Source organism: Salvelinus fontinalis, unplaced genomic scaffold (assembly GCF_029448725.1).
Source record: "Salvelinus fontinalis isolate EN_2023a unplaced genomic scaffold, ASM2944872v1 scaffold_0296, whole genome shotgun sequence".
Classification (NCBI taxonomy): Eukaryota; Metazoa; Chordata; class Actinopteri; order Salmoniformes; family Salmonidae; genus Salvelinus; species Salvelinus fontinalis.
In genome coordinates this window covers 36,023-50,000 of record NW_026600505.1, presented here as the reverse complement: position 1 = coordinate 50,000, position 13,978 = coordinate 36,023, and the positions used below count along the sequence as shown (strand labels likewise).

Sequence of the window (13,978 nt, the reverse complement as noted above, 5' to 3'; positions counted from 1 at the left end):
TAACTCGATTTAAAATAACTACATTATGATGTCTTTAACACCTATATCGAATAAAATCAGAGCCAGATATATCAAAGGCCTATAACGAGAGCTTTTCAGAATGCCATCCTGAGGTCCTCCTTTGCGCCATGACGAACAGTGAAAAGAGTGCACCCCCGGTTCCATGAGCCTTTATATGGCCTCAGATCTGCCTAGCAACACCATTCCAATTCTCACTGCTTACTGACATCTAGGGGAAATCGTATGCAGTGCATGTCGACTCATAGATAACATGCAATTTAATAAACTGACCCTGGAACAGAGCATCGATTTCAGATTTCTCACTTCCTGACAGGAAGTTAGCTGCAACTTGAGTTCTGTTTTACTCACAGATATAATTCAAACGGTTTTAGAAACTAGAGAGTGTTTTCCATCCAATAGTAATAATAATATGCATATTGTACGAGCAAGAATTGAGTACGAGGCAGTTTAATTTGGGAACGAATTTTTACAAAGTTGAAATGGCGCCCCTCTATTGACAAGAAGTTTTAAGTGAGTTGGTGGAGGAATGGAGCGTTCCAGGAGGATTTAAATGGGTTATGTGAGTTGGTGGAGGAATGGAGCGTTCCAGGAGAATTTAAATGGGTTAAGTGAGTTGGTGGAGGAATGGAGCGTTCCAGGAGGATTTAAATGGGTTAAGTGAGTTGGTGGAGGAATGGAGCGTTCCAGGAGGATTTAAATGGGTTAAGTGAGTTGGTGGAGGAATGGAGCGTTCCAGGAGGATTTAAATAGGTTAAGTGAGTTGGTGGAGGTTGGGGATGTTGATGTGAAGAGGGGATCAGCTGTGGATTCATGGTCCAGGGAGAGAGAGGGGGTGACCCTGGGCCAGGTAGAAGGGTGGAAGGGAAGAGGTAGAGGAGGAGAGGAGAAGGACAAGGAGAGATGGAGGGGGAGAAGAGGTAGAGGAGGAGAGGAGAAGGACAAGGAGAGATGGAGGGGGAGAAGAGGTGGAGGAGGAGAGGAGAAGGACAAGGAGAGATGGAGGGGGAGAAGAGGTAGAGGAGGAGAGGAGAAGGACAAGGAGAGATGGAGGGGGGGAAGAGGTAGAGGAGGAGAGGAGAAGGACAAGGAGAGATGGAGGGGGAGAAGAGGTGGAGGAGGAGAGGAGAAGGACAAGGAGAGATGGAGGGGGAGAAGAGGTGGAGGAGGAGAGGAGAAGGACAAGGAGAGATGGAGGGGGAGAAGAGGTGGAGGAGGAGAGGAGAAGGACAAGGAGAGATGGAGGGGGAGAAGAGGTGGAGGAGGAGAGGGGAAGGACAAGGAGAGATGGAGGGGGAGAAGAGGTAGAGGAGGAGAGGAGAAGGACAAGGAGAGATGGAGGTGGAGGAGGAGAGGAGAAGGACAAGGAGAGATGGAGGGGGAGAAGAGGTGGAGGAGGAGAGGAGAAGGACAAGGAGAGATGGAGGGGGAGAAGAGGTGGAGGAGGAGAGGAGAAGGACAAGGAGAGATGGAGGGGGAGAAGAGGTAGAGGAGGAGGAGAGAAGGACAAGGAGAGATGGAGGGGGAGAAGAGGTAGAGGAAGAGAGGAGAAGGACAAGGAGATATGGCGGGGGAGAAGAGGTAGAGGAGGAGAGGAGAAGGACAAGGAGAGATGGAGGGGGAGAAGAGGTAGAGGAGGAGAGGAGAAGGACAAGGAGAGATGGAGGGGGAGAAGAGGTGGAGGAGGAGAGGAGAACGACAAGGAGAGATGGAGGGGGAGAAGAGGTGGAGAGGTTGTTAACTCACACGGATGTTCCCCCTCTCTAAATCACTCAGTCCCTCTTTCTTTCCGTCTCTAGCTCTCTCTTCCTCTGCTCTCCTCCTCTGCTCACTCCTTTACAGCGCACTAGCTACCCATTTCCTGTGACCTCTCAGAGAAGAAAGAAGGGATAGAGGGAGGAGGGAAGGAGGTGGACAGAGGGAGATATCTGTACAGACTCATCAGCCCTGGGAGACTTAAGGCCAGTCAGTCAGGCTGTCTACCATGGAGGTCCTTCTCTCTTCACTGACCAGAAACACCATCTGTCCAGAAAGTCACTCTGAAATGTTGTCTCTTCATGGTTCTGAAGTCCACGTGTTCTCTCACTGTTGTGTTGTTTACAGGATGTTGCTAGGTACCTGACCTATGATGTGACGTTACCAAATACATATTTTTAACATTTCTCTCTCTCTCTTCTCCCCCCTCTCGCTCTTCTCCCCCCTCTCTATCTCATCTGTCTCTCCCTCTCCCCCTCCCTCCTCTTCCTCACCCCATCAGTTGGAGTCGGAGCTGGCGGTGTGTGAGAGGGAGAGTTCAGAGCTCCAGGAGTATGCTAATTGTGTCCTGCAGCAGATCGCTGACCACTGCCCCGACATCCTGGAACAGGTGGTCAACGCTCTGGAAGAGTCCTGCTGACCACAAAAACGCACACCTTTCAATATCCCCCGCCTGCCACACTCTCACACGCGTAAAGAGAGAGAGAGATGCTTTTATATTCGCAGTCCTTAATTTCCTGCCTTACCAGTTCTCCCAATATCTCTTTGGGGATTTGTTACTGATTTATAAACAATGAGTTGTCAGATTGGTGCAACAATCCTTTAAATCTAAAAATGTTTGTGGTGAGAAGGCCTTCTTGAACCATTCATGACGTTGAACCCTGTCTTTCTTAGACTTGACCACAAAACCTGTCCGTTACTAAGGTGTGGTCAACCATGTTATATTATTGTTACTCACATACAGTTACTGCTTAGTTACTACACAGTTACTGCTTAGTTACTACACAGTTACTGCTTAGTTACTACACAGTTACTGCTTAGTTACTACTGCTTAGTTACTACACAGTTACTGCTTAGTTACTACTGCTTAGTTACTACACTGCTACTGCTTAGTTACTACACAGTTACTGCTTAGTTACTACTGCTTAGTTACTACACAGTTACTGCTTAGTTACTACACAGTTACTGCTTAGTTACTACTGCTTAGTTACTACACAGTTACTGCTTAGTTACTACACAGTTACTGCTTAGTTACCACACAGTTACTGCTTAGTTACTACACAGTTACTGCTTAGTTACTACACAGTTACTGCTTAGTTACTACTGCTTAGTTACTACACAGTTACTGCTTAGTTACTACACAGTTACTGCTTAGTTACCACACATATACTGCTTTGTTACTACTGCTTAGTTACTACACAGTTACTGCTTAGTTACTACACAGTTACTGCTTAGTTACTACAGAGTAACTGCTTAGTTACCACACAGTTACTACTTAGTTACTACACAGTTACTGCTTAGTTACTACACAGTTACTGCTTAGTTACCACACAGTGTCAGAAGGGACTGTCCTAATGGGATATCATTATGGCCAATATGAAGAGAAGCTGGAGACTCATGGTCATGTGCCCACTACTTAGGCCATTCTAGAATCCCTCCTGCAGCTTTGCTTTCTGTCCTATCGTCCTGCGTTCCACATGGCACCCTATTCCCTTTATAGAACACTACATTTCACCACGGCCCATATCAATCCATCCATCAAATGTATTTATAAAGCCCTTTTTACATCAGCCGATATCTCAAAGTGCTCATACAGAAACCCAGCCTAAAACCCCAAACAGCAGCAATGCAGGTGTAGAAGCACGGCGGCTAGGAAAAACTCCCTAGAAAGGCAGGAACCTAGGAAGAAACCTAGAGAGGAACCAGGCTATGAGGGGAGGCCAGTCGTCTTTTGGCTGTGCCGGGTGGAGATTATAACAGTACATAGAACTCTTGTGAAAAGTAGTGCACTATATAGGGACTAGGGTGCCCTTTGGGATACAGCCTAGATCTGAGATCTGGGAATATGTATTTAAATGACCGTTGATGCCGTTCCTTTGCTGCTACCTTTTGTTTTGGTTGTTAGAGATGGTTTGCTGCTGTTCTCTATTATCACAGTTCTCTGATGGTTCTGGGGATCAGGAAACCTAGTCATGTTTTTATTTCAGTTGTCGTCCGTTGAAAGGTTAGAGTCAGGAGATGAAAAACAACACTATTATTGAGACACTCAAGCAACAACAGTATTATTGAGACACTCAAGCCACACCAATGCTCACCGCTCACTGTAACAACAGGGAAAGTATGTTTCAGCAATGATATCTATTCTGGGAGCGGGCTATTGATGTTGAAATACAGATCGAATTTATCTAGCTTAATCTGATCTTTTTAAACATCATAAGGACTCTTAAGTGTCTCTCTAGACAAGAGTCTCTAGACAGGACTCTCTAGACAGGATTCTCTAGACATGACTCTAGACAGGACTCTATAGACAGGACTCTAGACAGGACTCTCTGGACAGGACTCTCTAGACAGGACTCTCTAGACAGGACTCTCTAGACAGGACTCTCTAGACAGGACTCTATAGACAGGACTCCCTGGACAGGACTCCCTGGACAGGACTCTCTAGACAGGACTCTCTGGACAGGACTCCCTGGACAGGACTCTCTAGACAGGACTCTCTGGACAGGACTCCCTAGACAGGACTCCCTAGACAGGACTCTCTAGACAGGACTCTCTAGACAGGACTCTCTAGACAGGACTCTCTGGACAGGACTCTCTGGACAGGACTCCCTAGACAGGACTCTCTAGACAGGATTCTCTGGACAGGACTCCCTAGACAGGACTCCCTGGACAGGACTCTCTAGACATAACTCCCTAGACAGGACTCCCTGGACAGGACTCTCTAGACATAACTCCCTAGACAGGACTCCCTGGACAGGACTCTCTAGACAGGACTCTCTAGACAGGACTCTCTAGACAGGACTCCCTAGACAGGACTCTAGACAGGGCTCTAGACAGTACTCTAGACAGGACTCCCTGGACAGGACTCCCTAGACAGGACTCCCTAGACAGGACTCCCTGGACAGAACTCTCTAGACATAACTCCCTAGACAGGACTCCCTGGACAGAACTCTCTAGACAGGACTCTCTAGACAGGACTCTCTAGACAGGACTCTCTAGACAGGACTCCCTAGACAGGACTCACTGGACAGGACTCTCTAGACAGGACTCCCTAGACAGGACTCCCTAGACAGGACTCTAGACAGGACTCTCTAGCCAGGACTCTCTAGACAGGACTCTAGACAGGACTCTAGACAGGACTCTCTAGACAGGATTCTCTAGACAGGATTCTCTAGACAGGACTCTCTAGACAGGATTCCCTAGACAGGACTCTAGACAGGACTCTCTAGACAGGACTCCCTAGACAGGACTCTAGACAGGACTCTCTAGACAGGACTCCCTAGACAGGATTCTCTAGACAGGATTCCCTAGACAGGACTCCCTAGACAGGACTCTCTAGACAGGACTCCAGACAGGACTCTCTAGACAGGACTCCCTAGACAAGACTCTAGACAGGACTCTCTAGACAGGACTCTAGACAGGACTCTAGACAGGACTCCCTAGACAGGACTCCCTAGACAGGACTCCAGACAGGACTCTCTAGACAGGACTCCCTAGACAGGACTCTAGACAGGACTCCAGACAGGACTCTCTAGACAGGACTCCCTAGACAGGACTCCCTAGACAGGACTCTCTAGACAGGACTCTAGACAGGACTCTCTAGACAGGACTCTCTAGACAGGATTCCCTAGACAGGACTCCCTAGACAGGACTCTCTAGACAGGACTCTCTAGACAGGACTCTAGACAGGACTCTCTAGACAGGACTCTCTAGACAGGATTCCCTAGACAGGACTCCCTAGACAGGACTCTCTAGACAGGAATCCCTATGGTGATGTTAGACGGTTAAACAGCAGACCCAGTTGAGATGGTATGGATCGTATGTCTTCAGTGTGTAGTTAGCTAACCTAACATAGCAGGTGTGACGCGCTGGTTCCTTCTGTTGTGGGAGGGTCTCTTCTGCACTGTTCAACCAATCCAGTAAATGTGGAGGATGAGTTAAGATGGAGTGTGGCCTTGCTGACATCCGGAAGCGGAAGCCGCGTCCCAGGCTCTCTTTCCATCCCGTGAAAACCGGGTGGTAGTTAACTAATGGATCTCCTCTGATTCAGAGCCGTGATGAGAGCGAATGGAGGTCACTAACCCACAGTTTCCAGGGGACTATGGCCTGGAGACACAGAGGACATATTTACACCCAGCATCACTTCCTATAGGAAGTGACATCATCTCAGTCAGGTCCACAGGCTGGTTCCCTCCTCTTTCCTTCTGATCTGTCTTTCCCTCTTTCAATCAGCATGGACATGAAAGGCCGCAGGGAGGTGATGTCACTCAGACAGTGTGGGTGATGTTCTAGTGATGACTTGGTGGTGTGCAGTACACTGTTTTATGTGGCTAAATCAAAACCATCCTCTCCTCTCTCCCCCTCTCTCACCCCTATCCTCTCCTCTCTCTCCCCCTCTCTCCCCCTATCCTCTCCTCTCTTCCCCTCAATCCCCCATCCTCTCCTCTCTCTCCCCCTCTCTCCCCCATCCTCTCCTCTCTCCCCCTCTCTCCCCCATCCTCTCTTCTCTCCCCCTCTCTCCCCCCATACTCTCCTATCTCCCCCTCTCTCTCTCCCCCTCTCCCCCCCAATCCTCTCCTCTCTCCCCCTCTCCCCCCCAATCCTCTCCTCTCTGCCCCTCTCCCCCCCATCCTCTCCCCTCTTCCCCTCTCTCCCCCATCCTGTCCTCTCTCCCCCCCTCTCTCTCCCCCATCCTCTCGTCTCTCCCTCTCTCTCCCCCTCTCTCCCTCTCTCTCCCCCATCCTCTCCCTCTCTCCCCCATCCTCTCCCTCTCTCCCCCATCCTCTCCTCTCTCCCCCATCCTCTCCTTCTCTCCCCCATCCTCTCCCTCTCCCCCATCCTCTCCCTCTCCCCCATCCTCTCCTCTCTAGTCAGTCATTCTAATCAACACTCTCACCGCTCCATCACTTCCAGCTGAAGGTGACTGAGGTTCTGGCTTGCATCCCAAATGGAACCCTATTCACCATATAGTGCACTTCTTTTACCCAGGGCCCATAAGACTCTGGTCAACAGTAGTGCACCATGTAGGGAATAGGGTGCCATTTGAGATGCAGGTTGGGAGTGTTGAAACGCCTCTCTAAACCAACAGGTGCAGTCGACCACCACAAACTCACACTTCATTGTTCACCTTAAATGGTGTTGTGTGGTTGAAGCTCCTGTACGTCACGGGCCATTCACTTCCCTTTGTGTGTCATATTGATTGGAGATAGCTGGACTCACCCCGGTGATGAACCGTGTCCTTATTGCTACAGGTCTAGTCTGTGAACAGATTGTTGAGTGTGTGAGAGTTCACAGTTGACTCTTACTCCGTTCTCTGGAGACGATACTGTCTGTACATCTACATGATAAGACCGGGTTCATATCAGTCCCACCCTGCTCACTCTTTCTCTCTCTCTCTCTCTCCCTCCCTCTCCACCCCTCTCTCTTCTCTCCATCCTTCTCTTCTCTCCCTCTTCTCTCCCTCCTTCTCTTCTCTCCCTCCTTCTCTCTCTCCCTCTCTCTCTCCCTCTCTCTCCACCCCCTCTCCCTCTCTCTCCACCCCCTCTCCCTCTCTCTCCAACCCTCTCCCTCTCTCTCCAACCCTCTCCCTCCCTCTCTCTCCACCCCCTCCCCCCTCTCCCTCTCTCTCCAACCCTCTCCCTCTCCATCCCTCTCTCTCCCTCTCTCTCCACCCCCTCTCCCTCTCTCTCCAACCCTCTCTCTCTCCCTCCCTCTACACCTCTCTCTCTCGCTCTCTCTCGCCCCTCTCCCTCTCCACCCCTCTCTCTCTCCCTCTCTCTCCACCCCCCTCTCTCCCTCTCCACCCCTCTCTCTCTCTTCTCTCCCTCCTTCTCTTCTCTCCCTCTTCTCTCCCTCCTTCTCTTCTCTCCCTCCTTCTCTCTCTCCCTCTCTCTCCACCCCCTCTCCCTCTCTCTCCAACCCTCTCCCTCTCCATCCCTCTCTCTCCCTCTCTCTCCACCCCCTCTCCCCTCTCCCTCTCTCTCCAACCCTCTCCCTCTCCATCCCTCTCTCTCCCTCTCTCTCCACCCCCTCTCCCTCTCTCTCCAACCTCCTCTCTCTCCCTCCCTCTCCTTCTCTTCTCTCCCTCCTCTCTCTCTCCCTCCTCTCTATCCACCCCCTCTCCCTCTCTCTCCAACCCTCTCCCTCTCCATCCCTCTCTCTCCCTCTCTCTCCAACCCTCTCCCTCTCCATCCCTCTCTCTCCCTCTCTCTCCACCCCCTCTCCCCTCTCCCTCTCTCTCCAACCCTCTCCCTCTCCATCCATCTCTCTCCCTCTCTCTCCACCCCCTCTCCCTCTCTCTCCAACCTCCTCTCTCTCCCTCTCTCTCCAACTCTTCTCTCCCTCCTCTCTCTCTCCCTCCTCTCTCTCCCTCTCTCTCCTTCTCTTCTCTCCCTCCTCTCTCTCTCCCTCCTCTCCCTCCCCTCTCTCTCTCTCTCTCTCTGTGGTTAATGGTTCTGACCTGATGGTTGTTGTTAGTCATTCTGACCACAGCTCAGATAACAGTTAGAGACAGAGACGTGACCAACACCTACTGAACACACACACACATACTGCGAGAAAGCACACACACCTCTCACACACACGGACCCACAAACCCACATCAGACAGATAGAGAGCCAGGCAGACAGACGTGAGTGTCATTCCTGTGGTTTCACACTGTTTGAGTCAGGGCTGAGTCTTTCTACAGTCAGACACTACATACAGATCCTTTACCCCTTAACCTTCCACCATGATGTCACTTCCAGTCTAACGACAGTCTAACAGTATCAGAACCACACTGTCATTGACTACAGTCTAACAGTATCAGAACCACACTGTCATTGACTACAGTCTAATAGTATCAGAACCACACTGCCATTGACTACAGTCTAACAGTATCAGAACCACACTGCCATTGACTACAGTCTAACAGTATCAGAACCACACTGTCATTGACTACAGTCTAACAGTATCAGAACCACACTGCCATTGACTACAGTCTAACAGTATCAGAACCACACTGCCATTGACTACAGTCTAACAGTATCAGAACCACACGATGGACTGGTCCACAGACAGGCCTTCTCTGGTTGGTTGTTCTGCCTCCTGTCCTGAGAGCAGAGTCCCTGGACTGGTCCAGACAGGCCTTCTCTGGTTGGTTGTTGTGCCTCCTGTCCTGAGAGCAGAGACCCTGGACTGATCCAGAGACTGTCAACACTGCCAGCCAAGGGGATGCCCTATCGCCTGCCACCTCAACCCTCAATAAACTTTATTCAATTCAACCCTGTGACACAAGGGTTGATCTTATCAGTTCCAGGATAGTGGAGCCACGTGTAGCACGCAAGTCCAGGGCATCATTACCCCGTGGCACCACTACTCTGCCAGTCTTATGAGCATGGCGGCCATCTTGATGACTGGCATACCTGGGTTACAACCTGTTTTATATCTGTCATTACCACTTATTGACTTCCATATTCTGGGGAATGTTCTGTTACGCTCTTTTAGTCCCTCCCTGTCTGCCTCTCTCTCTGTCTTTCAACTCAATTCAAGGGGCTTTATTGGCAGGGAAACATATTTACATTGTCAAAGCAGGTCAAATGGATAAAGAAAGGTGAAATAAACAATAAAAGTGAAGAGTAAATATTACACTCACATTTCAAATATCATATTATGTCTATATACAGTTTTTCTCTGTCTCTGTTCTCCTCTCTCGCTCTCTCTCTTTATCTCTATCTGTCTCTCTCTCCCTCTGTCTCTCAGTCCCCCCATCTCCCCTGGCTCTATAGTATCACAACAGTGTGGAGGTGGTCATGTGTGTGTGTGTGTGTGTGTGTGTGTGTGTGTGTGTGTGTGTGTGTGAGATCCGGGGTGAGCTAGTTATCAGTCTTGTCTACAGACGAAACACAGACCCCATATCCATATATCCACCCTCCCTCCATCCTTTCCCCTCCCCCCTCCCTCACAGACCCTCATATCTACATCTAAAACACCCCTCCTCTTTCTCCTGTCCTTCCTCTCCTTCCTCTCTCCTCATCCCCTCCCCCTCTCTTCTCCTCCCTCCCTCTTCTCCCTCCTCTCCCCCCCTCTATCCTCCTCCCTCCCTCTTCTCCCTCCTCTCCCCCCCTCTATCCTCCTCCCTCCCTCTTCTCCCTCCTCTCCCCCCTCTATCCTCCTCCCTCCCTCGCTCTTCTCCCTCCTCTCCCCCCCTCTATCCCTCTATCCTCCTCCCTACCTCCCTCCCCTTCTCCATCCTTTCCCCTCCCCCCTCCCTCACAGACCCTCATATCTACATCTAAAACACCCCTCCTCTTTCTCCTGTCCTTCCTCTCCTTCCTCTCTCCTCATCCCCTCCCCCTCTCTTCTCCTCCCTCCCTCTTCTCCCTCCTCTCCCCCCTCTATCCTCCTCCCTCCCTCTTCTCCCTCCTCTCCCCCCTCTATCCTCCTCCCTCCCTCTTCTCCCTCCTCTCCCCCCCTCTATCCTCCTCCCTCCCTCGCTCTTCTCCCTCCTCTCCCCCCCTCTATCCCTCTATCCTCCTCCCTACCTCCCTCCCCTTCTCCATCCTTTCCCCTCCCCCCTCCCTCACAGACCCTCATATCTACATCTAAAACACCCCTCCTCTTTCTCCTGTCCTTCCTCTCCTTCCTCTCTCCTCATCCCCTCCCCCTCTCTTCTCCTCCCTCCCTCTTCTCCCTCCTCTCCCCCCCTCTATCCTCCTCCCTCCCTCTTCTCCCTCCTCTCCCCCCTCTATCCTCCTCCCTCCCTCGCTCTTCTCCCTCCTCTCCCCCCCTCTATCCCTCTATCCTCCTCCCTACCTCCCTCCCCTTCTCCATCCTTTCCCCTCCCCCCTCCCTCACAGACCCTCATATCTACATCTAAAACACCCCTCCTCTTTCTCCTGTCCTTCCTCTCCTTCCTCTCTCCTCATCCCCTCCCCCTCTCTTCTCCTCCCTCCCTCTTCTCCCTCCTCTCCCCCCCTCTATCCTCCTCCCTCCCTCTTCTCCCTCCTCTCCCCCCTCTATCCTCCTCCCTCCCTCGCTCTTCTCCCTCCTCTCCCCCCCTCTATCCCTCTATCCTCCTCCCTACCTCCCTCCCCTTCTCCATCCTTTCCCCTCCCCCCTCCCTCACAGACCCTCATATCTACATCTAAAACACCCCTCCTCTTTCTCCTGTCCTTCCTCTCCTTCCTCTCTCCTCATCCCCTCCCCCTCTCTTCTCCTCCCTCCATCTCTCTCCTATAGATTTATGAGCTCTAACCCTGTAGGAGTGGCAGTAACACAGAGCCTGGGGGGCCAGTGGGGCCTGGGGCCTCTCTCTGTAACAGCAGCTAGAGGATACTGCTGAGACCTCACACACACATAGTTTATCCATGGAAACACACACACACGCACACACGCACACACACACACACACACACACACACACACACACACACACACACACACACACACACACACACACACACACACACACACACACACACACACACACACACACACACACACAGTAACACAGGGCTGGACCAGAGGCCTCTGTAGCAGCACTATACTCCTGAGACCTGCCTAAGAAAACAGAATAAAGACGGGCAAGAAAAGCTGTGATAACTAGGAACAGGTCCGGCCCAGTGACTCACAGACAGACCTCGCAGTGGCTTGTGGGCGTAGTGGGAGTGTGTGTGGAGGGGGAACGTGTGTGTGTGTGTGTGTGTGTGTGTGTGTGTGTGTGTGTGTGTGTGTGTGTGTGTGTGTGTGTGTGTGTGTGTGTGTGTGTGTGTGTGTGTGTGTGTGTGTGTGTGTGTGTGTGTGTGTGTGTGTGTGTGTGTGTGTGTGTGTGTGTGTGTGTGTGTGTGTGTGTGTGTCATTCCATTGGGCAGAAGCTGGCCTAGGATCCCTCTGATTGCTGGTTATCTTCAGATGGAAGCTTTAATCACACAGGAGGACATCAGTGTGTGGAAACTCCCTTAAAGTTAGGACTCTTGCCATTGCTAAGGGGAGCTCCCAATCTCTCTCTCTCTCTCACACACACACACACACACACACACACACACACACACACACACACACACACACACACACACACACACACACACACACACACACACACACACACACACACACACACACACACACACACACACATATACACACACTGACACACACTGACACACATGCTTAGTGTTTGTCTCTAAACATGACTGTTATAGAAAGGACATCCTGCATTGCAGAAGTGTCTAGGGGAGTGTCTAAGGGAGTGTCTAGGGGAGTGTCTAGGGGAGTGTCTAGGGGAGTGTCTAAGGGAGTGTCTAGGGGAGTGTCTAGGGGAGTGTCTAAGGGAGTGTCTAAGGGAGTGTCTAAGGGAGTGTCTAAGGGAGTGTCTAGGGGAGTGTCTAGGGGAGTGTCTAAGGGAGTGTCTAAGGGAGTGTCTAAGGGAGTGTCTAGTGGAGTGTCTAGGGGAGTGTCTAAGGGAGTGTCTAGGGGAGTGTCTAGGGGAGTGTCTAAGGGAGTGTCTAGGGGAGTGTCTAGGGGAGTGTCTAGGGGAGTGTTAGAGGGTGATTATTTTTATTCTAAAACACACATCTGACAATCAGATATTGTAAAGAAAACATAGTGATGTGATTTTGTAATTATTTCTGGGACTATTAGTCTCTGGAGACTCCTGGTGTTTGTTCTAGCCAAGCTGGCTGGGAGTCTGACACCCCCCTGTGTTGTGGAACACATTAACCAAAATGAGAACCGTGTCTGTCTGGGGCTGCGTCCCAAATGCCATCGTATTCCCTACATAGAGCCCTATAGGCCCTGGTCTAAAGTAGTGCACTGTGTAGGGAGTAGGGGTGGCATTTGGAACGCTGACCGTGTGTGAGGTAGAGCTGTTCTCTTCTGCTTTCTCCATCTACCCTCCGTTATAAACCTCCCTGAAGAATGACTGACTGGATGGACAGAGAGAGAGAGACAGAGACACACAGAGAGAGAGAGAGCGAGAGACAGACAGACAGACAGACAGACAGACAGACAGACAGACAGAAACAGAGAGAGAGACACAGAGAGAGAGACACAGAGAGAGAGACAACACTGTATATATAGACATAATATGACTTTTGAAATGTCTTTATTTATTTTGAACTTGTGTGAGTGTAATATTTACTGTTCACTTTTCATTGTTTATTTCACTTTTGTTTATCAATTTCACTTGCTTGGGCAATGTTAACATATGTTTCCCTGCCAATAAAGCCTCTTGAATTGAATGTAATTGAGAGAGAGTGTATTTTATTTGCAGCCACTAGTTTCAGGTCACCTCCCCATTTCAGTCTTTGTTAATAAAGATCAGTCACCTTTCCTGTTAGTGAGTTGAATTGAAACAGTTGTATATTACCTGGGGAAATTCTAAAAGCCATGACGTTGTCCTGTAAAGTATGTCTGTCCTGTCCTGTGTGTCTGATTCCAAACTGCTGTCCTGTCCTGTGTGTCTGATTCCAAACTGCTGTCCTGTCCTAGAGAGAGAGAGGGACTTTGTAGTTCAGAACTAGTTAAAACACTAACGTGTGTCTGCAAAACCTTTCTGAGTGTAAAGAAATGGAAGGTGTTAACACTAAGATTCATTTTTCAAAAATAAATATTTGAATGTGTTGTTGATCAAATGTGTTTGATATATATCCTGTCTCTCTAATTCAGATTTCTACTCTGATGTATTCAGTTGTTTTAGTTGTGATGTGGATCTTCTCCAGCCTGAGGGATGTACGTGTGTTTCCGACACTGCCATGGTGACTCCTAAAGTGGGTTCCATCTGCAACAAAACAAGGACCGCGTCCCAAATGCCACCCTGTTATTCCCTGTTTAGTTCACCATAGAACCCACAGGGCCCTGGTCGTAAGTAGTGCACTACATGGGGCATAGGGGGCCATTCAGGACGTAGCCACGGTGTGTGTATTCAGGGGTGACATCCCCTCTCCCCTCTGTTGTGTTTAATGATGCCAGATCCTTTACTCAGACACTAGGTACAGTAGACTGTGTT

The 13,978-nt window shown here is 50.2% G+C and overlaps 1 protein-coding gene across 1 annotated transcript in view; it reads left to right on the top strand.

The window, feature by feature from the left end:
• LOC129845400 (proline-rich protein 36-like) overlaps positions 1-9,854 on the top strand; it is a 65,362-nt gene extending 55,508 nt beyond the window's left edge. The window contains exon 2 of the mRNA XM_055913313.1: positions 2,276-9,854. Coding sequence (XP_055769288.1) covers positions 7,335-8,456 — 1,122 coding nt within the window. The 5' untranslated portion in view covers positions 2,276-7,334 and the 3' untranslated portion in view covers positions 8,457-9,854. The remainder of the gene's footprint in view (positions 1-2,275) is intronic.
• Positions 9,855-13,978: the final 4,124 nt, after the last annotated feature.